The 27,400-nt window shown below is 37.2% G+C and overlaps 1 protein-coding gene across 6 annotated transcripts in view; it reads left to right on the top strand.

The window, feature by feature from the left end:
• Gabra4 (gamma-aminobutyric acid type A receptor subunit alpha4) overlaps nucleotides 1-27,400 on the top strand; it is a 75,465-nt gene that overhangs the window by 21,415 nt on the left and 26,650 nt on the right. For 4 of the 6 annotated variants that reach the window (XM_052735088.1, XM_052735087.1, XM_052735090.1 and 1 more), the window contains 2 exons: nucleotides 3,156-3,308; nucleotides 11,005-11,264. The exons of 1 other annotated variant lie outside the window; for it this stretch is intronic. In XM_052735088.1, coding sequence (XP_052591048.1) covers nucleotides 3,156-3,308; nucleotides 11,005-11,264 — 413 coding nt within the window. The remainder of the gene's footprint in view (nucleotides 1-3,155; nucleotides 3,309-11,004; nucleotides 11,265-27,400) is intronic. One more of the 6 variants, XM_052735089.1, reaches the window with a different exon arrangement.

The following is a 27,400-nucleotide window of genomic DNA, read 5'->3' as shown; positions in this document are numbered from 1 at the left end:
GATCCTTTAGGACAGGCTGTGGTCTGTCATTTTTACTGGTGAATACATACCTCCAAACTAATCAAGAAGCATATATATTAAATATGGGCAGTATTTTAACATACATTATACCTCAAAAAGTGGCTTAAGAATTAGAAGCAAGTGACAAGAAATTATGAGAATTTAATTCTTTTTTTTTTTTTGGTTTTTCGAGACAGGGTTTCTCTGTGTAGCTTTGCGCCTTTCCTGGTACTCGCTTAGGAGACCAAGCTGGCCTCGAACTCACAGAGATCCGCCTGCCTCTGCCTCCCGAGTGCTGGGATTAAAGGCGTGCGCCACCACCGCCCGGCGAGAATTTAATTCTTAAAAGTTGAAATTAGTTCATGAGACTGCTAATTGTGAAATATTTTAGCTTACTGCATCTTCACTTAAAACTGCTTTGTATGAATCCAAACATCCTGTTATGAAATTGCTGGCACTGTTTCTATCCCCAATCCCATGAATTTTTTTAAAAATTTTTCAATTTTGAGATCATAACTACAACATTTTCCCTGTGTCTTTTCCCCCTCCAAAATCCTCCCATATACCCGTCCACATTTTCCTTCAAATTTAGGACCTCTTCTTTCACTAATTGGTATTGTGTGTATTTATGAATACATTACTGTTAATTCCTAAATATGACATTTTCAGTTCATATAATGTTGTGTGTGTGTGTGTGTGTGTGTGTGTATGTGTGTTTGTGTGTGTTTTCAGGACTATTTGGCACTGGACAACCAATTGGTGTAGCACGAATCTTAAAAGGTCTTACTTATAAAATCAAACCTCGTGCCAGTTATTGGGGTGAATGCTGGAAGATCAGAGAAGCAGAACAATCCACAGCCACTTCACCTTGCCAGTTCCTCAGCTGATCCTGTTTCCTCAGACTGGAAGCCTCTGAGTCCTTATCCAAAATGGATCTCAGCTGAACTGTGCTGCTCAAAAGCCTAAAACCTTAACTAGCTCCAGTTCCTGGTCCTCACACCTTATCTACCTTTCTGCTTTCTGCCATCACTTCCTGGGATTAAAGGCGTGAGTCGTCATGCCTGGCTGTTTCCAGTGTGGCTTTGAACTCACAGAGATCCAGATGGATCTCTGTCTCTGGAATGCTAGGATTAAAGGCATGTGCTACCACTGCCTAACCTCTATGTTTAATATTGTGGCTGTTCTGTTCTCTGACCCCAGATAAGTTTATTAGGGTGCACAATATTTTTGGCAACACAATGTCACCACAAATTGGTGTGCTCTTTCATGAGGAAGACCACCTCTCCCACTCTTAGCTTTCCTCGGATATATAGATCTCCGTGTGTGGTTGAGGCCCTGTGGGGTTTCCCGTTTCCAGTGTGACATGTCCGTTGGTACCGTTAGGCAGTCATGGTGGTGAGACATTATGGGTGTAGCTTTGGTTATTACAGGAGACACAAACTAGGACACATACAGTCTTGAAGCAAACCTCCTGATCCTCTGGGTCTTAAAGTCGTTCTGCTGCCTCAGTCACGTGTTTGCAAATTCCAGTGTCTTGTGCCTTTCCGATGCTGTCATGCGCATCATCATTTTGGGCGTATCCTCTTTACATTAATTATAAAACAATGCAATGGCCTCCTAACAGGATACCTCTGCTGCTCATGATATTCTGAATTATGTTGATTTTCCCATATGTGTGTTTGAAAAAACATCTAGAAGTAGAGATTTATAAATCTTTGGCTTAATTTGTGAATGTTCACTGGATCTTAAATAACATTCTCCATATATGCCTTCTTGTAAGACTGGTTATCAACAGCTACCAGAAAGTTTATTGTTTATTTACTTACTGGATTTTTAAAGTTCTATCTCTATTTATTTGTACCTTTGCTTATGTATGCTGTACTTAGAAATACAATTAATCAGCTTCTTGTGTACATGTACAGGTATGAAATATGTTTGAGTAAAATATATCCATATTTACATAATTTTATAGAAATTCCTGTATTTCATGTCTTTCCAAAATTAAGCTTTTCATTTTGCATGTGTGTATGCTTATGTGTTTACATTTTTTTCATTTGCTTTTCTATAAATCATAAGCATAAATTCTGCTTTTGAAAATGCTGGTGAGCCGGGCGGTGGTGGCGCACGCCTTTAATCCCAGCACTCGGGAGGCAGAGCCAGGCAGATCGCTGTGAGTTCGAGGCCAGCCTGGGCTACCAAGTGAGTCCCAGGAAAGGCGCAAAGCTACACAGAGAAACCCTGTCTCGAAAAAAACCAAAAAAAAAAAAAAAAAAGAAAATGCTGGTGATTGTGATTGGATAGATTGCTCAGTGGGTAATGTGCTCACTGTGAAAGCATAAGAACCCGAGTTCAGATACCTGGGACTCATGTTGAAAGCCAGTTGGGATGGCATGTGTCTGCAATCTTAGCACTGTGTAGGCAGACACAGAAAGATCCCGAGGGTGTGTTGGCCAACAGTCTTAAGAATTATTTATCTCGCCGGGCGGTGGTGGCGCACGCCTTTAATCCCAGCACTCGGGAGGCAGAGCCAGGCGGATCTCTGTGAGTTCGAGGCCAGCCTGGGCTACAGAGTGAGTTCCAGGAGAGGCGCAAAGCTACACAGAGAAACCCTGTCTCGAAAAACCAAAAAAAAAAAAAAAAAAAAAAAAAAGAATTATTTATCGCAGTATTCATTGGCAGACTGGGTCACAAATAAATAAATAAATAAATAAACAGATAGATAAATAGATAAGTAAATAAATAAGACAGCTACAGAATAAGTCATATAATGTCCAGCATTGACCTCTGGCTTCCACATGAAAGTGAACATACAGTGTGTACACACATACATCCAAATATTGAAAATTAAAGCTAATTACTTTAGCATATTAGACCTTTAAAACAAAAAACACTGTCATATTTTGAAGTCACAGCCCATTATTACATTGCTTAAGCTATAAGCAGAAAATATCACTTTTCTGAATAAAAATGATGTTCGGTGTCACCCTCTCTTTCGCTCTCCTACCCACAGTAGGGAACTATGCATTTCTCATTGAAATATGCAGAGAAAAGAATTTATTTGCTATGAATGCTTATGTTAGTCTAACATACAATCATGAAGTGATTGTCTAATTTCCTACAGGATCAATAATGCATTTTCTTCATTTTCCTGGCAGGTGAATACATTGTTATGACAGTTTACTTCCACCTCAGACGGAAGATGGGCTATTTTATGATTCAGACATATATCCCATGCATTATGACAGTGATCCTTTCTCAAGTTTCCTTCTGGATAAATAAGGAGTCTGTTCCAGCTAGAACTGTATTTGGTAATTTCAATTTATTTCTTGGGTACTTTTGTTCACATTACATTTTTGATGGTGACTCACGGGAAGAACCGTTTGATATTTCTTAGAAAATATTACACACAAGTACACCAAACCACATTGAAAAAGGAACTATTTAAGCTTTCACTTCTAACTGGTCACTATAACGTACTGCTGCTTGGGGAGATGAGGATGGCATGTCCCTTCTGAGGTCCTGTCAGATTTCCTTTTTTGAGAACCAGTCAGGTGAAAACCAAATGGAAATGTGGATACAATTTCACTGTCAGTGACAGTCTTGAGCTGCTAGCCTAATGCCATGTAATTGAATTAAAATTATGTCTAGGTGTTAAAATGAAATGCATAGACAGCCTAAAATAAAACAAATAAAAGTCATGGCTGACTGCACATGAAAGCCTTAGAATAATCTGGTTTTTAGTGAAAAGGAACAAAATGCAAACACTTAAATGCATTGAATGGGAAGGTATTCTGTGCCTAGTCTCTCAGTTCATTATTGTGTTCTATGAGCATAACTTCCTTTTTTTTCTAAACTAGTATTTTTTCTTTGTATTCTTGTTATGGTTTCTCTATATTATTCTAAATGGTAAGCCTCTGGGGACATATAGGTTTAACATTTTTTGTGTGTTAAATAAATCTTTTCTACATCTGGGAAGCTTTTATATTATAACATTACTTATAATTAAATCTATTTATTGTAGCATAGTTATTTATTCTTTATTCTTTTCAACTTTATCATTCAGTGTTGGGAAAAGAAAGAAAATGATTAGACTTCTTGCAAAATGGAGTCAGAGGTCTCCAAAGATATGCCAATTTCTCCTTTTTGCCTTTCAGTTTGTTTGGATTTAACTGTGGGTATAACATTTTATATCACACAACAGCTGCAGGAAGGCTGGTGAGGAATTCATGGAGCCTTCCATCTTACTTTGCTCTAGCTGCAGTCCCTAACAAAAACAGCTCAGGGAGTAGAGGTTTATTTTGGCTCATGATTTCAGACAGATTACAAAGCAGACCTTGGTAGCACTGACCCTGGCAGGAGCACCAGACACCTGCTGTCACAGTGGTGGAGAGGAAGTAGCAAGTACAAGCTGTTACCAGGACCGGAGTAACCTCCAGAGGCCATCTAATGACATACATCTGTCAGTCAGGCCCTGCCTCTGAATGGTTCTACAACCTTCAACATAGTGTTACGAGCCGGGGATAGAGAATTCAAAACACGACCCTCTGAGAACACTGTGGGTTCAAACTCTAGCACTCCCCATCTTCAGAGACAAGAGTGTCTTGTTGTCCTCAACAAACTTGAAATACTCCTACCAAGGTATTTCTTCCACATATAACCAGTGTCTCTGTAATGCTGATGGTATTTGAATCATTGTCGAAACTCGTACAGGGAGCCAGTGACAGACAAGGTTTGATCTAAGGCAGAGAGTGAGCAGGAAGGATGGTTCAAGCTACTTCATAAAGTTATGAAAGTTTAATTAAATAACTGCAACATTGCAGCTGTAGAACAAATGCTAGCTGCTAAACATACATGTGAAAATGAAATATAGAAAATATATCTAGGGTTTAGATACTAACATTGAAAGGTTAGGGTTTAAAACTCAATTATATCACTTACTTTCTCCATCCACTAATTGAGTTATATGTGGGCATCTTGATCACCTTCTCACTAGAATGTTTTGTGCCTTGATCTTGTACTGGTCTCATGCAAGCAACCACAATTGCTCTGAGTTCTTAGTGTATCAGTCCTGTCATGTCCCGAAGATACTATTTTGGACCAGTACTCAACCACTCAACCTACTATTTTATGTTTCCTTCCTATCTATTATCTATCTATCTATCATCTATCTATCTATCTATCTATCTATCTATCTATCTATCTTCTATCTTCTATCTACCCATCATCTATTCTCTATCTATCTATCTATCTATCTATCTATCTATCTATCTATCTATCTATCTATCTTCTATCTTCTATCTTCTATCTACCCATCATCTATTCTCTATCTATCAATCTATCTATCTATCTATCTATCCATCCATCCATCCATCTATCTTATCTATTATCTATCTTCATATAATAATATTTAATAGGCATTAACCCACATGGGGACAATACTCTTCCAAGAAGTCGAAGCCATAGATTATCAAATAAAAAGTCCTGTGCCAGATGTGGGATACCACCACTTAAGTTGTTGGTTAGGTATGTTTCAGAGACCCCCCCTAAATAATACAGGGTATTGATCCTACTCTTAGTTGCCAATGAGAACATGGTAGTAAGACCCTATTGCTAAAGACAAAGCACATTTTAATCATGGAACATGGAGAAATCAAGGACTGACCAGGAAGTTTTCTCCCTGCTGTCTAACTTTCATAGTACTGGAGGGCTAGCTGTGAAGTGTGTGAATTACAACAGTGACCAAAATGACAATAGATGTCCATGGGTATGATATTGGCATGAATATTGTGGGAGCAACAAACTATTTTCTGGTTGCATTTAAGGACTGTTCCACAGTTGAAAATCCTAAGAGTGACTCTACTACTACTACTGTTATTACACTAACTGAATGCAGTATTAAACTGCCTCTAAATTTGTATTTCTGTGTCCATAGATTAGTGCAGCTCTCAGAGCTTAGCAGAGTGATTTCTTTGTGCAGTGGACAGTGTAGAAACTCACAATTGATCAAAGTGCAGACAATAAATACAGGTGAAGTTCTCATTCAGGGACCATCACAGAAGTAGAGGTTGAAATATTTTAAGAACTTGTGAAGGTTAAAGAGTGCTTAATACAGGAAACAGATTGTATATTCTACACTTTCTCCCATACATACCTAGCAAAAAGACTAATTCTATTCTCAGTTTTCTTGGTTTTTGAAGAAAATGTTTTTCTGGTGTGTACTCCAGTAGAGTTAAGTTCTTGGCATTCTTTGTCCTATTTAGCACTCATAATGATTTTAAAGTCAACCTATCATGTTCAGGACTTTTTATTTGACAGGGCAAGAGGGAGCTGCTGAGGCTGAGAGTGAAATTCACATCATTAAGCTTGTCCTAGCATAGAGTAATCAAGGATAAGGGGAAATCGTTGTGTTGGTAAAGTGCTTGCTGTATAAGCATGGGTAACTGAGCTTGGACTCTTAGCATCCATGTAAAAGCTATGGGCAGTGGAAATTGTCTGTAACTATATATATAGAGAGATACATGAATATACAGTGTTCAGTGAGATACTTTTGTTTGTTAACTCACATGTTAAAAGAAGCTGAATTACTTACCTCTTTGGATTGTTAGGAGGATTTAATGCATTAATCTCAGTAAAACATTTGAAGAAAATCCTTAGCACACATTGTATATAATTTTATTATTGTTGGTTGATGAACTTACTTGTCCATGGATAAGAGAAATATTCAATAGTGAGGAAAGAGGTAGCATCCATTACAGCTGATCTCAGCTGATGTTTCCTATACAAACAAAACAGTGCAAAGAAATTAAGCAGTGTAGCAAAATGCTAGTATTACTACTTCCAATAGTGAGTAAATGAACACTGTGGGGTCCTATTACTTAACATTCACAGTAGTTCAGCAAGATAGACATTCTCAATTTTTATAGTAAGGAAAACAGCACAAAGATATTAAAAACATTTATCAAGTCATTTAATTATAAGTGATACACCCGAGACAATATATATAACATTGAGAACTCAGTCATGTAATCCTCACAGCAGGTATGGGGATGTAGAAGCAGGGAAGGGGCTTGTGAAGAATTCCAGAGCTTCTGATTGAGAATATGTTGCCAGTAGGATGTTTTCATTGAGAATATGAAATTTGCCTGCCTGTGTCTATGCCTAGATCAATATTAGTTTTGATCAACCAGGAAAATCACAGCTATAATTAAGTCTTCAAAAATGTAAGCTATTTCAGAATTGTAATTATTAGACTATTCATCAAGGGTCTAGAATAATATTTTCTTTAGGGCAGTAAAGCCCTATGTGGTTGGGGTCATTGGCTATTTACTCCATATGAGATTTAGGTGAATGTGAACTCGAGACTAGTACGGCTCTTGCTCAGCTCTCACCTCCCCTTTCACTTGCAAAGCCACAGTGTGCTGGGTCACAGATAACACCAGGGTGAGCAAAACCCTGCAGCAGCACAAGTCTGAGAAACAGGATATGTGGAATTCTTTCCAAAGGCCTTCTATCTTGAAATTTGTCTGACTCTAAGGGTTTTTTTTTTAATTATTCCAATATGGTTAAACATTAAACGCAAGTAGATGCCAGCTGGCATATTGAAATCATTGCTATTTCATTTTCTAGGAATGGCCAGCCAAAAATTCACTCTTGTGTACAGTCTTAGCCTATTCCTTAATTTCCTCTCTCGGCTCCTGGGCCAGCCAATATGATGCATATTCAGCAGTCTAAAGGCACGGGCTGGCATCAATACTTGAACATACAAAAAAAAAATATGTCTTTGAAATGTTTTCAGGGTGAGATTATTATTGAAAGACTTGACTTCTGTTTTCTGTTACATCAGTGCTTATTCTTTCAAGTGCTATACCTGAAATTAAAAGGAACAAGTATATGCCTACCTTCCTACCACTTTCTCCAAATTTGAACACAAGACAGAGAACTTTTAATGTCTAAAGATAGGGCAAATTTTAAACCAACTTTGAGCCAATCATTCTTGTCCGCCAACAGCTACAACATAGCAATCATACTGTCTAGAGGGTCATTCCATAAATAGAATAACAAAGAAAGAGAAATGGGAGACAGCCATGTGCTTTTGTGTTGGTATAAGTAGTGTGATTTAAGGCAAGCCATCAGCCTGATTCTGAACAATTGGATGTCATTACTCAATTTATAACTCAGTAATGACCTTAGTTTTTGTTTGTCGAATATCATCTAAGAATTTTTTTCACATAACAGTAGGCAAGATAAAAACACTTCTGTTTATTGGCAGAAAAAAATCACTGAACCACCCGCAACAAGAACCAAGTTTACAGTAGCAAGGGGACTATTAAGCTCCTTGTATTCAAATTTGATTTTCCCTTTCTTGGTTAGCACAGAAGGGTCTCTGGAGGCTTTTCTGAACACTGACTAGTCTTCTCATTTAGAACACACTCTTAGGTTTTTTACTTGCAAGTACTTTCAGCGTCATATCTTTGGCATTACCAGAAATGCACCGCTTACACATCGCAGAACTTGTGCAACACTTTTGAATTCTTAATAGTCCATTACAGAGAAATTGCTGTGAGCAAGAGGAAATGTAATTTACCTCCAAACTTTATAGCTAAAGTTTCTGAAGTTACTTTAGTATTTATTTATTTATTTATTTAATTTATTTTACAGTCTTTGAGAGAATTGTGCCTTCTCTCTGACATTTAAAATGCTTGAAGCTCTCTTTCAGGAAAAAGCTGGACAAATTCACTGTGTTCCAATGAGCCATTGGTGTAGATATGCATCGACCTATTTAATGGAATAAGGTTTTTTTTTTTTTTTAAGATTTATTTATTTATTATGTGTAATGTTTACAGAGTTCTGCCTGCCTGCATGCCTGCCCGCCAGAAGAGGGCACCATATCTATTGTGAGCCACCAGGTGGTTGCTGGGAATTGAACTCAGGACCTCTGGAAGAGCAGTCAGTGCTCTTAACCGCTGAGCCATCTCTCCAGCAGAATAAGGTTTTTAAAAATCTACTTCAGGGGGCTGAAGAGATGTCTTAGGGGTTAAGAATACTTCAAAGACCCATATGGCTTCCAGTGTCCACATCAATAGGCTTATAATGGCTTGTTCCTCCAGTTCCAGGGGATCCAATGAGTTTTCTGGCATCTGGCCAGCTGCACTCATGGCCAGAGACATATCATACATACATATTCATATACATATGCATACACACATATAAACATATATATATGTATGTATATATATATACATACATATATATATATAATCTCAAAACTTTAGGCTAAGAAAATGCTTAAGATTATTATTAAACAACTTATGTAATACATATTGATGCATAGTTTTAGAATGTTCTCTAAAAATTTGTAGCTCATGTGATACACAGATGCTCCAAATTTCCATCTTCTAGGAACTAATAGCTTAGGGAGGGATTGGAATTGGAGAAAAAAAAACTGAGTACGACCAAACAATGACTTGTTGTTTACTGGACATTTATGATGCATCTGGGACCACATGACTGGTGATCCCTAAAGCAATGTTCAACACGGTGGCTCTTAAGGAAACTCTGCTCAATCAAACTGGAAGCAGGGTATGCTGATTTTTTTTCCCCAAAGACCTTCTATCTTGAAATTTCTCTCATTCTAAGCTATCTAATTATTCCATTATGGCTAAACTTTACACATGAATAGATGTCAGTTGGCATATTGAAATATTGCTTTTGTTTTTTTTAGGAATGATCTTAGGCTACTCTTGCATTCCTCTCTAGGCTCACATATGTGGAACAATAAAGGAATAGTACCAGGTAGAATATAATCAGAGTCTAAGTTGAAGATAACAGTATTGTTTCTTCAAGACAAAGTATGACTATTCCTTTATGGTTGTGAAATTTTCCTTTATTTTCAGTTGAACATGGATTAAATGCCTTTAAGCTGGAAGTTGGCATGGATTGACATATACAGTTAGGATATTTTCATTACTGTCATCATCACCATAATTTATGCCACCACCATCACCATTATCTACAGATACCTGAGTGTACCTGCTTCAGGACCTATCCTAGCAGTTATGTAGAATGAGTACAAATGGGTATAGTAAGTCCCCCAGGAATTTCCCAGATAATCTAGATAATATTGACTCAATAAATATATATAAATGGAAACAGGGGAAATTATGCAAATATTAGCACCTTCAAATAATGCGTTGTTCTGTAGTTCTAGGGACAAGCAGAATTTCTCTAAGAATGGAGGCCAACCTTTTCTCTGGATTATGAAGCCACTCTTCCTGGAAGTGTTATTTCAGAAAATGATTGATGGAGAAAGGGCTCTATTCTTGTTGCAAGTGTTCTGCTTCAACTTGTACACTTATGTGTAGTAAACATCCATATTTCAAAGGCCAAATTGTTGCAGAAGTACATTTAGCCAGAACATATTCATAGTTTTGGTAAACAATGAGTGCATTAATTTTATTCAGTGTATTATAGTAATTTAATTATAAGAACTTATATATGACGGTGGCTTTGCTGACAATAATTATCAGTGGTAACAGCCCTTGCTTACCTAGTATATTCATGCTCCCACTTAGATGGCTAAAGTGCCCGGCTTCCCATTAATGTCTGAGAGTCACTGTTTCAATGAATCATCTTTTTTTTTTGGGAGGTCTATATATTAAATCTGCAGGGGTCTTGTTTCACTTCCGATATAAATTCAATATATTCTATGTGTTTTACATATTTTTATTTTTATCGTAAACTTAGAATGTACAAGAAAATCCCAATGAACTTCACAATCACTGAGCTGATGATTACAGGGGCCAGGGAACTGAGCCTATCTATTTCTTACTCCAAAACCTTTGCTGGTTTCAGTGAAGCAGAAGGATCCCATCCTCTATCAAAGGTGGTGGGTTTTACCTAGCAGTAACTTCACCAACCTCATCCCACCTCCTCCTTTTGGGTTAGCTTGTCTTCTTGTAGAAATAGTAGTAGAATGTTTTATCTCTTTGCTCTTTTGCATTGAAGGAATAACCACAGTCCTCACGATGACCACCCTAAGCATCAGTGCCCGACATTCGTTGCCCAAAGTATCCTATGCGACTGCCATGGATTGGTTCATAGCTGTCTGCTTTGCTTTTGTATTTTCGGCTCTTATTGAGTTTGCTGCTGTCAACTATTTCACCAACATTCAAATGCAGAAAGCCAAAAAGAAGGTATCGAAGCCTCCTCCAGAAATTCCAGCTGCTCCAGTGCAGAGAGAAAATCATCCAGAAGCCTCTCTCCAGGTATTTGACTTCATCTCCTTCTTTCTAAGGTTTTAGCTGTTTGGTCAAATTTTTATTGTAGGTAGAAAACAGAGACTATGAAAATATCAATGACAATTTGTGAGAATGGCAGAAGTCTAGGAGAATGTAAAATGATAACATGTGTATTGATATTTTGGTTTTGCAATTTTTTTAGTTATTTGATAATATCATATACTATGCTTTGATATTTACCCCCATTGTAACTTCTCCCAAGTCCAACCTACTTTCCCCACCCACCCAACTTTGTATCATTTTCTATTTCTTTTCTCAAAGCTATCATGTACAATATGGGTTGCTTATGTGTTCTTTGATGTGTGGCTTTTATTGGAACTTGTTGTACTTAGCAGGGTATACATTTTAAAAAGAAAACCAACTCTTCCTCTCCCAGAGACTATGACTTACCAATACCCTTTCCCATGCTGGAGTTTGGTCTAATTTGAGCTTGTACAGGTCTTGGGAGTTCGTTCATATGTGCTGCCTGTACTGCTGCATCCAGGAGACAGTGTTACCTGGTAGTCATTCATCACCTCGGGCTTTTAAACTCTTTTCATTCCCTTAACCAGAATGACTCCTTGGTCTTGGGAAGAAGGGGTTGTTGATAATAAATGTTCCATTTAGGGCTGAGCATTCCACAGTCTCTTATTCTCTGCAGCTTGGCCGGTTGTGTGTCTTGGTGTTAATGACCATGTGCTAAAGAAAACTGTCAGATGAAGTTTGAGGGATATACTGTGGATTTAACAAGTCATAAGGAGTCAGTTTAAGACTGTGCACATTTAGCAGAACATAGGGATTATGACCTATCTTGTTACAGGTTCTTGGTCCCAATAATAGTGCCAAGTATGACTTTAAAGCATTGCATATTGACTTAAAGCTAAACAATCCATACATGATCTTGATACATGACATAAGGCTATGTTTGTCTGAAAGTTCCTTTCAATAGTAAAGGTCTTTTTTCACAAAAATGGATAAATTGTAACATATACTGGTGAGAGGAACCTGTTAATGGTGTTGAGAGAGCTGCAAAGGCCATTTTTATAGAATTCGTTGACCAAAGTAAAATGATAGGTCTTAACATGGCCCTGTGTTTCCTATGGGACCGCTGCCTTGTATTAAAGAAGAAAATAATCCTAGCAACAAAATGATCCATAATTATAGCTGATGTACATCCAAATGAACAGTTCATTCTCTAAAGGACATATCTAAGAGAAAGTTGAAAACATAATAAAAACAACTGTGATTTTTTTCGTATAACTTATCAAAGGTTCTTTTTTTAATATTAAGCTTCTTTTCCACACATATTCTTATTGTATAAAAAGCAGCAAGAGGTACAAGGACACGGATAATTAAGCAGGCAGACTTTTTCTTAATCTTCTTCTTCCTCTTCCACTGTTCTGCTATGTCCCTAGGACTCTCTTTCATTTTGTTCATCTTCTTTTTTGTAGACATAGACAGATTTCTGTGGTTTTGTAACCTAGCCAACTGTAATTTCCATGAATGACATGATAAAACTGCTTGGTCTGCATTTACCCAAACCAAAATGTATAGACATCATCAACTGGTTTTCCCTCTACTAAGTGGTATCTCAGTCCTTCGTTTATTCATTTATTCATTTAACAAATATATATTTAATGCTAACTATGGGTCAGACATTGCACAGAAGCTAAGAATCAATAATGTACATTTTTAAAAGCCAGTAAATATCCTACACTATATAAATTGCATTTATTTCCACATGGCAAGGGAGTGGAGGCAGACAGTTTCTTTTAATGTAAGTAATGAAACACCTAGAGCATAAAATGGGGATGCTATCAAGGGTCTGGAAGCTATTAGAGATTAGAAGTCTACCTTTACAGGGTTAACCCATTCTGTGCCATCAGTCTTGGTTCTGCTCCCACAGTCTCCAGATGCTACCAGGGTAGCTAAGTAATGAATACTTGTCATCAAGAAGTTTAAATAGCTTATATTTTCTTCTAAGTGAATTCATCAAGATTTTCAAATTGGTTAGAATGCATTTTGCATACTGTTTTCAGTTTATAAAATTACTGTTCAAGCTTTACTCTTTTTCCCACTTTCCATAGGTAAACTTACATCTTCTGTCTTTTGTTGTTGTCCTATTATGTTTTGTTTTGACATATTGAAACTATATAATCTATTTCTTGATTCTTTTAAGACACCGAATCTTGGGTTTATTTTACTGTTTATTGTTTTCTGGTGATTGATACATGAGTTAATTTAATTATATATTTCTACAGGTTAAATTTGTTACATTTTTCAAGATACTTGAGTATACTTTATATTTTTTTATTTTCATGCTTTCTTATTTAAGAATAAAGCTTCTCTTACTGAACTCAGATCTCTTCTGTATAGAGTTCTATGATGCATAATTTTGAGATTAATATTATCAGAATTATTTGCTATGTGTTCTGGAGTAATAGTTTCCCTTTTGAGATGAGAATATAGAGATAATATTATAATTTCTACGTGTGTTTTTTTATTTAACTCTGATAATTATTTTATTCCCTCCTTCCCTTCCTCCCTCCCTCCTTTTCTTCCTTCCTTCCTTCCTTCCTTCCTTCCTTCCTTCCTTCCTTCCTTCCTTCCTTCCTTCCTGTGATCTGAGTATCAAATCCAGGCCTTCTGCGTGCTAGGCAAGTGCTACTACTGAGCTATACTCCTCGACCTTATTTTAACATTAGTAATAGTATTTTCTTTCTCGATATTAACTTTCCTAAAGTTTTCTGGTGTTAAAAATCATCCTTGTCTTCTTTTTCTTACGCACTCTGGAAGCTTTATATCATGCTTTTAAGGCTTCAAAAACTTGTCTCAACATATTTTTCTAATAACATTGATAAATGTCCGAGTAAACATTAACTCACCCTAACTCCAAAAATGGCTTTATTCTAAAGTTTCTAGCTTTGAAATCGATTTTATGCAAGTCAGGTTTAGTGCTATATACCTATAATTCATGCAACTTGGAAGGCTGAGGGCAAATCTCAAGTTTGAGGTGAACACAGGCTATATAGTAAAATTCTCAAAAATCCATTTATAATGAATTTATTCTGTTCTCTTGTGATGTATTGCATGGATATAATGATGAAATATTATAAATACATTAAAGTATCACAAACTCAGAATAAAATTTTCATGTCCGGTTTCCAAAGATGGGGAGATAGCTGATAATCTTCCATTTGCTCTCTGAAATATTCCCTTGACTACAGCAGCTGTAAAGGTTGGCTGAACTCATCTGCTTGGCTAAGTGATTCAGAAGCTTCTCTGCAGCACTGTACACATGTCCTGTGCTTATGACATATCTAGGGAGCGAGAAGAAGAAACATATTTGCAAAATGATGAAGAGTCATACCATATCAGCCTTGTGGATGATTTTAAAATAAAACTGGTCAAAGTATTCATCACATGCTTTATGTCTACTATCACGAGTGCCTGTGCAAGGACCTTGATCTTTCTGGCAATTTATATCAAAGTACCCGTGTTCTAAAAACAGCGACACAGGACTCCAGCAAACTGGAGTTCAGCTCCCTGCTTGGCCTCAGTGACAAGTACAACTTCATAGGCAGAGAAGAAATCAAATGGGAAGTAAATTGGGAGACAGATGAAGAGGGAGGAGAGGGTACAGAAATGGAGAGAATGTGTTAAGAACAAACAATTGTAACTTATCCCTGAAATGAAATGTTCTTAGAATCCACAGTTTGGAGTGTCAGTAGAGGATCTAACCAGACAGCCAAGGTTTATTCAAAGGTGTGTTCTAAAATATGCCATCAATTACTATTTTGAGTAATACTGGCTTGGCTTAAAACGTGTTTGAGCACCTCATTTGTAAAAGACCTTTGAGCTTAATGATATTTAGTTCAAAGGTCCTTTGGGAGTTCATTAGCAGTTTGATTTGTTTGACCCATGGACTGTTAGTGACTAGGGGGAGGCTTATGGTGACTATTTCTGTTCTTGGGAAATTGAAAAGATTATAGCTTAATGGAATATTCATGGAAAAGCCAATTGCTGGAATGTAAGAGTGGCTATAAGTAGTTTAAGTATACCTTTGGATATTTTAAGAGGCACAAAACTTCTGTTCTGCTTCTGCTCATCATTACCTTAATTCTGCCCTTGACTCTATCCTAATATGTGAGTTGGACACCGTCCTTGTGATTTTGTTCTCCCATATTCTTACTGCTTCTTTTGAACATACCCACTTTCTCATGGATGCAGACAATTTTGTTTGAAAGATAAGTAACTATAGAATCAAATCCAAGAATGCTTTTAAACAATGTCATATATACGTTTTAAAAGTCAGGGTGGAGACATAGCCTATAGGTTAAAAGCATGTACTGCTCCTATGGAGCATCTCAGGTCAGTTCCTAGCATCCACACCAGGCGGTTTACAATTGTCTGTAACTCCAGATCCAGGGGATCTATCCCCTCATCTGGCTTCTTTGGGCATCTGCACTCACGTGCACATACATATACTCATACACACATGTATGCATGTATTTTCTTAAATGTTATTTGATTATAAACTTTAGTCATTTTCATCCAAAAACAATGCATTAATGTAGACATGCTATGTCTTCTGAAAAACTAACCAGTGATGTAATAACAGTGGCTGATACAAACTAAGCTTGTAAGTCAGGTCTTACATGATGTCCTTTACATATGCTACAGAGTTGCAAGCTCACAAGAGCTATTTTACAAAAGAAGAAATAGGTTTTCAGCAACTAAGTTATACGGTCATGATAATGCAGATCCAACATGGTAAACCCAATAATAAAATTGTTTCAAATGTGCTTTAGTGAAGACCTTGCTTTTTTAAAGTCTCTGTGTAGCATTTATTAAATATAGGCATTAGAATGTGGGCATGTGCATATATACATATATGGATACAAATGTTTTTATAGAGAGAGAACATGTACACACAGGAAAAGACCCTGATAGCCCATGTTAGTCTTTCGTTTATAATTGTAAAATGCTTATCATTATTTGACACTTTTATAATATATATAATGTATTTTGATATTTTTTTTTACCTCCTTTTACCATCTCTCATCACCTTCCTACTCACATAGAACCTGTTCTTCTTTCCAACAAATTACTCTCCATTTCATGACTATTTAAAATTGTTTTGTCTTCAGGTATTTGTGATCCACTGAAGTAAATGAGAGTTGCCTGCAGAGGCATGGGTGGGGTTTTATTTATTACAGCATGGCTAACTTATCAGCACTGAGGAAACGAGAGCCCACCCTAACAACGGAGTGTTGAGGACATCAACTTGTGTGGGCCTTATACAAGTAATTACACAGCAGTGACTCCATGCATGCAACAACCCTGTTTGGTTTGCAGTTTTTTATGCAGACTTGATTAATTGCATAGTATTACAAATTCTTTCTTGTGATAATAAAAGAAACTTTTATAGATATCCTATCAGATTATTGCTTCCAATAATTTATAAAATGTTTGCTAATTTTATCCATGTTTCATTAAAAAGGAAGTGATTTCTAAGACTCAGTTACTCTGCCACAGTCTTCTATCTGGTAGGTGGCAAGGTTGAGATCATGAGCTTTAGTCATCGGCTGGATGTGTTGGATAAGGGACACTGAGGATGAGAGGGACAGTGTTGGCACTTACTAGGAAACTGAAGCACATTTGATGAACAAACTAATTAGCTCAGATTTCCACAGCAGAACATCACTTTACCACAACAGTGATGAGATTTTTCTCAATTCATTAATCCATACCTCTCCCCTACCTACATATGCTTTTCATCTACCTAATTTATTTTTCTCTTTATTTTCATTTCACTTTTCTGGTATACTGTATGTGTTTTTCAGTTTTAAAGTATGCATAGATTCTAGCAAAGCTGTTTGGAAAACCAAAGAATTATTTTCTCTGCTTAGAGTCTTAAATAGAAAGGTGGCATAAAAAAAGATATATAAATGATCCAAGACATACTTTGCATGCCCTTATGACAATCTCCACTTACTACTCATTCTTCAGAATCAAGCTCTAATCTTATTTCCCATATGGAATTCATTCCGAGTCAGCAGCTGAATCTCAAAGATAAGGTCTCAAATGTCTTTATCTATGAAATGGGGGCAATAAAGGGGCCTACTAGAAAGGCAAATACTGAGGATCACATTACATTATGCAGGTAAAATATACAACATGGTGCTCAGCCTAGCAGACCACACCAAGTTAAGGAGGATCAGTTCCTCCTTAAATTCCTCAAGCACTTACAAGTTTGAAGCATGAATGACCTCATTTATCACTTTATAATGTTCTGGGAAAGTTTACTTCAGTTGATTCCTATGTGATTGTTGTTTACATTGGTAGATGTAAACTTATTTATAAAATAGAGTATGGTTTCATTGTATTTTCCAGAGTAGTTGATAGATTTATTTTTAATTTTTTTATTATTTTATTTTATTTTACAATATAATTTAGTTCTACATATCAGCCACGGATTCTCTTGTTCTCCCCCCTCCCACCCCCCCATTCCCACTTCCTCCAGGGCAAAGCCTCCCCCGAGGATTGAGATCAACCTCGTAGACTCAGTCCAGGCAGGTCCAGTCCCCTCCTCCCAGGCTGAGCCAAGCCTCCCTGCATAAGCCCCAGGTTTCAAACAGCCAACTCATGCACTGAGCACAGGACCCGGTCCCACTGACTGGATGCCTCCCAAACAGATCAAGCCAATCAACTGTCTCACCCATTCAGAGGGTCTGATCCAGTTGGGGGCCCCTCAGCCATTGGTTCATAGTTCATGTGTTTCCATTCATTTGGCTATTTGTCCCTGTGCTTTATCCAACCTTGGTCTCAACAATTCTCTCTCATATAAAGCCCCCTCTTTCTCGCTAATTGGACTCCTATCCATGAGCATGGGAGATCTTTCCATTTTCTGACATCTTCTTCAATTTCTTTTTTCAGGGACTTCAAGTTCTTGTCATATAGGTCCTTCACTTGCTTGGTTAGTGTTACCCTGAGGTATTTTATGTCATTTGTGGCTATTGTAAAGGATGATGTATCTCTGATTTCCTTCTCAGCCTGTTTGTCAATTGTATATAGGAGGGCTACTGATTTTTTTGAGTTGATCTTGTATCCTGCTATGTTGCTGAAGGTGTTTATAAGCTGTATCAGTTCCTTGGTTGAATCCTTGGGGTCACTCAAGTATACTATCATGTCATCTGCAAATAGGGAAAGCTTGACTTCTTCCTTTCCAATTTGTACCCCCTTAATCTCCTTATGTTGTCTTATTGCTCTGGCTAGAACTTCAAGTATTATATTGAATAAGTATGGGGAGAGTGGGCAGCCTTGCCTCGTTCCTGATTTTAGTGGAATTGCTTTGAGTTTCTCTGCATTTAATTTGATGTTGGCTGTTGGCTTGCTGTAAATTGCCTTTATTATGTTTAGGTATGTTCCCTGTATTCCTGATCGCTCCAAGACCTTTATCATGAAGGGGTTGGACTTTGTCAAATGCCTTTTCTGCATCTAGTGAGATGATCATGTGGTTTTTTTCTTTGAGTTTGTTTATATGGTGTATTACATTGATGGACTTTCATATATTGAACCACCTTTGCATCCCTGGGATGAAGCCTACTTGATCATGGTGGATAATTGTTTTGATGTGTTCTTGGAGTTTGTTTGCCAGTATCTTATTGAGTATTTTTGCATCAATGTTCATGAGGGAGATCGGTCTGTAGTTCTCTTTCTTTGTTGTATCCTTGTTTGGTTTAGGAATCAGGGTAATTGTAGCCTCATAGAAGGAGTTTGGTAATGTTCCTTCTGTTTCTATTGTGTGGAACAATTTAGAGAGAATTGGTATTAACTCTTCTTTGAAGATCTGGTAGAATTCTACGCTGAAACCATCTGGTCCTGGGCTTTTTTTGGTTGGGAGACTTTTAATGACTGTTTCTAAAGTTGATAGATTTTAAAAGTTGTCGTTGTCTATTGATTGAACTATATGAATTGGTGTTTCTATGAAGAAAAACCATTGTATTCATCACTGATTTTGAACCTGTGTCTTTTATATGAAATTCATTTTGTTATGAATAAATGTGAACAAAAGGCAGTAGTGAGTTTCAGCATTGTTTTTGTAAGCTTCTAAGACAATAGAAACATATTCTTCATCTTCCTTTTGTCCTTCTTTGTTTTTTAAACATGTAATTTTTTTAAGATTTACTTTCTTATTATTTTTAAAATTGTGTGTATTTGTGTGTGAAAATATGCACGTAACTGAAGGTGATGGCAGAGATTGGAGGTGGCTGGTTCTACTGGACCTGTAGTTATGGATGATTGTGAGCTGCCTGTCCTTGGTGCTGGGATCCGAACTTGTGTACTCTACAAGAGCAGTACGTATCTAAAGTTATGAGTTATCTCTTTATTCCTTTCCTTATGACCACCCATAATGATTGTACATATTTGTGTACCACACCACGACACTCTAGTTCATGTTTATACTGTGTAATGATCAAATCTGAGGCACATTTGTCAGCACTTGGGGTTAGCCAATGAATGGCAATGTAGTCCTGAAAAGGACACTTAGAAAAGAAACCAAAGAAATAACATTCACACACAGCCATTCAGGACAAGAAAAGGAATAGGCAAGTGACTTTTGATCATTTTAGTCATTTCACTTTCACAGATATCAGAGTCTGTGATGTGCTAAATGCAGTGATTTTCTGGTGGTTGGTAATATGCAAGCTTCATTCCATTCCTAAATGGTGCAGAAATGGGTCAGTTTCAAATTTTAACTTCAATCATCTTCAAAGAAAAGCTGTTTAAAAGCCCCTCTTAGAAATGATGTTCTTTAAATAGTTTAGACTTAATGCCACAAAATAGTGCACCTATTTTTTCTTTTTTTTCTTACTCCTTTCATATTTTAACTTCTTTTAAAATCTCCTACCTTGGCAGCTTGAAAAAGGACCTAGATTAGTGCTGTCATTTCATCTGACATTTCGGCATGTTTGAGACAAGAGTTTAATGACATTCTTTAAGTCTTATTTAGTTAAGTACTTTCCCAAACTCATAGCATCTTAAGTACAAAATGTTCTGTAATTGGCAATATTCTTCAGGTCATGAGTGATTGTTCAATTGTATATGTATTAAACTCGGTGATTGATATAGCAAGAAAACCAGAATTATGTTTCATGTTTTGCCCTATTTTCTGTGTTAATTTTGTTATTTTTTCATATGCAGACATGGCTCCCTAAAGTATGAATGAGAATCTTAGTTAATGAGTTACAAGCATATATCAGGCACCTATTACAGTCAGTCACTGAGGACTCAAAGACTAAAATCCACAGTGTTAGCCCAGTAAGAGTCATGCTGTTCATCTTGAGAATGACTTATAATTAATTTACAATAAATCAAGAACACTGATAGTAGTGTAAATTTACTCTCAGATTTTTACTATTACCCTAGAACTGCAGAAAAACTGGATAAATACTGCAGAAACTCTATATTCAATTACATAATGGGGACCGGTTATAATTGTGTATGTATGCTTATAGAACAGATATTCAGCAAGGCTATGTTGGGAATGTGTTTCTTTACCCTCCATAAGTATGAAGATACTGAGGAGGCTAGATATTGGATAGGTAATTTAGAATGAAAATTGCCAAAATACTGTGGAGAGGCAGAAAAGCTAATGAAGAATATCAGAGAAAGTTAAACTGAGACATCAACTTAATCCTTGAACAGCGAAATGTCGTGAAGTAAGGGATAGCATCCAGATGATGATGGGAAGAAAGTAGTCAGTCTTTGCAGCTAATTGAAACAATATTATGCATATTTTGGCAATTGTTGGTAAAGTCACATAAAAAGAAAAGTACCAACATTAGCATGCTAACTGAAAATAGGCTATTTCCTTCTTCAGAGATGAATATACCATAAATGTAACAGTGCAGGAGGAAGTTGAATATTGTAGCTAGTGTTTAATGAAGAAGTAAGGGAATGGGCCATTGTAGCACAGTAAGTAGTGTGTGTGTGTGTGTGTGTGTGTGTGTGTGTGTGTGTGTGTGTGTGTGTGTATGTGTGTATGATATAGGTATAAATATAGATGATTTAGTTTAATAGCAAATTTGTCTATTTCTTTCATATACTCTTTTTTACAGATAACATGATAAACAAAGTAGTGAAGTGTGTTAACTATACAATTTGAGAAAGCATCATTAGCACCATGATGGTGGTAAATATCAATGTCTTTTTTTAAAAAAAAAAAAAAGATTGATTTTATGTGTATGAATCTTTTGCCTACATTTATATTTGTGTACCACATGTGTGCCTGGTGCCTGAGGAGGTCAGAAGAAGGTATTAGATCCCCTGGAACTAGAGTTACGTATAGGTTGTGCACCACTGTGTGAGCGATGGCACTAAACCTGGGTCCTCTGCAATAGAAGCAAGTATTTTTACCATGGGGTTATCTCTCTAGCCCATGATCAATTTCTTAGTTTGCTTGCTATATGTAACATATTTTGTGAGTGGCCATACATATGATATGTCTCATCTTTTTTTTGTAGTTTCATATTTTTTTATTTTTTATTTTATTTTATTTTTCTTTATTAAGAAATTTTCTTCTCACTCCACATACTATCCACAGATCCCCGCTCCTCCCTTCTCCCACCCACCCCCCAGCCCTCTTTCCCAAGCCACCCCACATCCCCACATGTCCCAAATCGAAGTCTTCCATGGGGAGTCAGCAGAGCCCAGCTCACTGAGCCTAGGCAGGTCCAAGCCCCTTCCCACTGCACCAAGGCTGTGCAAGATGTCACACCACAGGCACCAGATTCCCAGAAGCCTGCCCATGCACCAGGGACAGATTCTGATCCCCCTGCCTGGGTGCCCCCCAAACAGTTCGAGCCAAACAACCATCTTCCATGTCCAGAGGGCCTAGTCCAGTCCGATGGGGGCTCCACAGCCACCAGTCCACAGTTCATGGGCTTCCACTAGTGTGGTCCGTCATTGTTGCACATCCTCCCATCATGATCTCGACGTCCCTCACCTGCAGTATCTCTCCTCTCTCTCATCAATTGGATTCCTGGAACTCAGCCTGGTGCATGGCCATGGATCTCTGTATCTGCCTCCATCTGTCACTGGACAAAGGCTCTGTGATGACAGCTAGGTTATTTGCTAGGCTGGTCACCAGGGTAGACCAGTCCGGGCACCCTCTGGACCACTGCCAGCAGACCAAGGTGGGGTCAAGCTTGTGGATTCCTGAGAGCCTCCCCAGCACCCTGCCTCTTCCTATTCCCATGATGTCCTCATCTATCATGGTATCTTCCTCCCTGCCCTCCCACTCTGTCCCTGTTCCAGCTTGACCCTCCCATTTCCCTATGTTCTCATCCCCCACTCCTTGCCCTCTGCCCCCCCCCCAACACCCAGTCCACTCATGTAGATCTCATCCACTTCTCCTTCACAGGATCATCCATGTGTCCCTTCTAGGGTCTTTTCCTGTTAGCTAGCCTCTCTGGAGTTGTGGGTTGCAGTCTGGCCATCCCTTCCCTCCCATTTAGTATCCACTTATGAGTGAATAAATTCTATGTTTGTCCTTCTGAGTCTGGGTTACCTCACTCAAGATGACATTTTCTAGGTCCATCCATTTGCCTTCAAATTTCATGATATCATTGTTTTTTATTGCTGAGTAGTACTCCATTGTGTATATGTGCCACATTTTCTTTATCCATTCTTCAGTTGAGGGGTATCTAGGTTGTTTCCAGGTTCTTGCTATTACAAATAATGCTGATACGAACATAGTTGAGCATGTGTCCTTGTGGTAAGATTGAGCATTCCTTGGGTATATGCCCAAGAGTGGTATAACTGGGTCTTGAGGAAGAATTATTCCCAACTTTCTGAGAAACCACCATACTGATTTCCAGAGTGGCTGTACAAGTTTGCATTCCTACCAGCAGTGGAGGAGTGTTCCCCTTGCTCCAAATCCTCTCCAACATAAGCTGTCTTCAGTGTGTTTGATCTTAGACATTCTGACAGGTGTAAGATGGCATCTCAGAGTTGTTTTGATTTGCATTTCCCTGATGACTAAGGATGTTGAGCAATTCCTTAAATGTCTTTCAGCCATTTGAGATTCTTCTGTTGAGAACTCTCTGTTAAGCTCTGTAGCCCATTTTTAAATTAGATTGTTCAGTATTTTGATGTCTATCTTTTTGAGTTCTTTATATATTTTGGAGATCAGCCCTCTGTAAGATGTGGGGTTGTTGAAGATCTTTTCCCATCTGTAGGCTGTCGTTTGGTCTTATTGACCGTGTCCGATATGTCTCATCTTGACAAAAACTGTAAGATGAGTTGTGTGATTATACACATAACTTGGTGGCTGACAAAGGTAGTCCTTCATAAGCCATTTTGGTAACTGTGTAGAATATATATGTAGTAAATGGTTGGCTTGGATTTGAGCCCTGTCTTTTTGCATCAGAAAGCTAGATGCATTTTGCTGCCTCTACCTAAGAATAATCAAAGAAGATGGCACTTTGTCTCTGTTTCAAGTCCTCCAGTGTTGGTTTGAGCACATAACCTAGTACTCAGATTCCTATTTCTCTGTTATTTGTGAAGATAAGCTAGAATATATCTCAATCTGTTATAATTAAGATGTCTGGGTCACTGCATGCTCATCCAATCTCTGAATCAATGCACTACCTTTTCTGTTCTTTAACATAGATGTAGTTTATTTCATACAACATGCCAAGACCTGATAAAGCAGAGGTTAGTTTTTCTGGGATCACTGAGTCAGGTTTAATTAAATATTCAGGTTATTTTATATTCACCCATACGTAAAGAATTCATGTTGTTCCACCAGCAATAAAAACATCATTTATATTGTACTTTCCATGTGCCACAGAGTATTTTAAACATTATATGTATTCTCATATAATCTTCACAAAAATCCTTTTTATAGATGAGGAAATTGAAGCACCAACAGGTCTAAGTGATTTGCCCAAAGTCACACAGCTGCTATGTAACAGAGCCAAGATTTAAAGCCAGATACACTGCATCCAAATATATGTTCAGAAACTAGTACAGATTTCTGCCCTTCAGTTATAACCCCAAATGAAGGCCTCCATCCTGCCTTCTTCTCTCACATACCCCAGCCCACCTCATTTCTGATTTTATGTGACAGTTATCTCAATGTTCACATAATTAAAAATATAAATCTTCTGTTGAAATTCTGTCCCACTTATAAACAAAATATTGCTTAACCTCAAGTTTAGCAAAATCACTTTCCAAAAAATGCACTTTCCAAAACTCTAGCATGGCATGAACTACGTTTGTCAAGCCCAAAGTCCTCACTTAGTCAGAGAGTAGATTAAGTAACCCACAATTTGCTGTCGTTTTTGAAATTTAAAACATTAAAAAACAAACTCAAGCAAGTATTCTTCTGAACTTTGACTTGAAATAAACTATTTTATATGCATCTATGTATCCAATAAGTAATATTTATTTCTAACATCTGATGAAGGGAATGTTGGGGAAAATATTTAAAGAACTACTTTGCCCTTACAGAATATATGCTATATTGGGCAAGAGAATATAGGAATATACAGATAATGGGGAAGTATTTATTATATAGGGAGCAAAGAACACCGTGAGATGTACACTGAACTTTAGGGCATGGTGGTTGTCATGAGAATTTAGGTGGTGAGTCTTGCATTATGCTGATACTCAGTAGATCAAAAAAAGAACAGCACAGAAGCAAGCCAGCTCATGACTGTATATATCATTAGTTGGCTTATGATATTCACCAAGTAGAGGGAGGATTGTTTTAGAATTGTGATATAATTTATAAACTATTAGCATGTTGCTAGGGTTTTCTCAATTTGCTCTATTACCTTTTGAATAATTGTAGCACAGTTACTGACTGTAGCATTGTACTGAGTTACTGAGTTATATCAGGAGCTCAAGAAATACCTCCTGATTGAATTCATTACTTACGTAATGAAAGTATAGACCCCATGAATGTCAGTGTATGAAAGAACCACACTCTCTCCTTGGAAAATCTGTATTATTAACATAAATTAATTTTTATTTGACCTTTCCCCATCTATGTCAACAATATGAGTGGACCAACCCATTTTTATAGGATAGAAAAAGAAACAGCTTCAAAGTACACAATGCTTGAAACAAACTTTTCTCAGTGTTTTGGTCTATTTTGCAGCAAGTTCCAGTCTGTAAGCTACTGAGTAAAATTATTCATTCCTTCTGGTTTATTTGACCAAGCTGCCAATTTTCTCCTTGCTATTTTGAGGAGATAATTTTCCCACAACATAATATACATCTCTAAATTTCCAGCTTTTTGCTCAGCCTCAGATGATTTAGCAGTTTCAAGAAGCATCAGTTTGGGTATGACTTATTTCATTTCACTTAAATGAATTAGAGCATATTATGTAAGAAAAATATCTATTGTAAAAGATAATTATTATGTATTTTTGGTCAATTTTCCAATAGTTTTAAGAAGGCAGAACTTTCCATTTAACTTGTGTATGAGATGCTTACTTAATATTTTCTTGTAGCTGATTTCATAAGATATTTGCCCCACCCTGGTTTCTTTCTGGGCTAGTATATGATATACTTCCTCAAAGTGCCATTTATCATCCTTTTTAGTGATCTTGAATGCCCACTTCTCACATTTGTCCACATTTACAATTTCTTTTTGTCCAGTTCTTTGATGCTTGAGAATTAACATTTACAAATTGTCAAAGGATTGTTGGGACTCTGTGTGTACAAAGAGCAGAAAGCCAACGTTTGTTTTATATACAAAATAGGTATGTTATTATCTTTAGTTTAAAAACTGTGAGTCCATGTGAATAAATGTGGTTAGTCAATTAAATATATATATTTTTTTTGGTTTTAAAAGACTATTACCATTAAGACTAATATGTGGCATAGAGCTTGACACTTCAATATTTGTTACTAAGTCAATGAATGAAAAATATGAATGAATCAACTCTATTATCTTCAAAATACTAACAGTAACAGAAATCTTAGGTCAAAACAGTATCACAGAAGATTCCAATTAAGCCTATTCAAATATTGTTGTTTTGTTTTGTTATTTTTTTTTCTTTTTTTTTAGACCTATCTAAAGATTTGTAATAACTGAAGGAAACTTAGATGACTTTTTTTTAACATTAGTCTACCTGGTTTCTTTGAACTCTCTCACATGAGGCAAGTGCTATCCTTGCCCTCCTGTTGCATATAACTTTGAGCTTTAATTTAATTGCGTGGGTTATCTCTAACCAGAATGGTTCTGGCTAGGAAGACAGTGAGAGTCACTCTGAATTATTCCAGTCAAGTTATCCCTAGAACACACAGACATGCTCTCTGGTGTGTATGAAGAAAGGACTTGGTCATCTTCTAAGAACTGATTTAGAGTGTCTCTGATATGGCCATCCTACTTGGAAGGTGGCCAATGGAGGCCTTTGTGGACCTTGAATGCTCTTTTCTGGAATAGTCAGCAGGGACCTGGCAACCACTGAGTAACCTGAAAATTACTTTCTTTAAGGAGGTCTTTAACCAAAAAGTGGGGAGGGCAGTGGGGGGTGAGTGTACAGGATCAGTTGTGCAATTGACCTTCGGTAATTGATTCTGCCATGAAAACCTGAGTTCATGGGATTTTTTTCTGAGAAAATCTGAGCTTATAGGTGGAAACTATATTGAAATGTCATTCTTTGCTGGTCAAATGGTTAAAAAAAAACACAATAGGTCAGAAATAGTCATTTGTAGTAAAGAAGCAGACATGACTGACAATTATTTTTTCCAGATGCCTAATTGTGACAGCAAACTAATTATTTAATAAAAAAAGTCTTTGTGATTATTATTATTAACACTTATAAGTTTGCTGCTTTGTTTTTATTTTTGTTATTTGCTTTTACAATCGAAAATGTTATAAATTTGGAGCTCCACTCAGTGTGCCCTGAGCTGAGGAAAGCAAATCCTTTGTGGGAATCTTACTGTTCTCCACAGGACCATTTAGGGGTTGCTTTATTTTAGTTTGACTTGAAGCAGCAGCAGAGGTTTGTATAAATTTCGAGCTTCAATAAGCACTCTCCCATGTGCTCTGCTCACTATTGCTGCTTCTGCAAGAAACCTACTTTGCTCCAGCCGATCCT

Source organism: Peromyscus californicus, unplaced genomic scaffold (assembly GCF_007827085.1).
Source record: "Peromyscus californicus insignis strain IS unplaced genomic scaffold, ASM782708v3 Scaffold_13__1_contigs__length_99412109, whole genome shotgun sequence".
Taxonomy (NCBI): Eukaryota; Metazoa; Chordata; class Mammalia; order Rodentia; family Cricetidae; genus Peromyscus; species Peromyscus californicus.
This window is presented reverse-complemented; position numbering and strand designations above follow the sequence as displayed.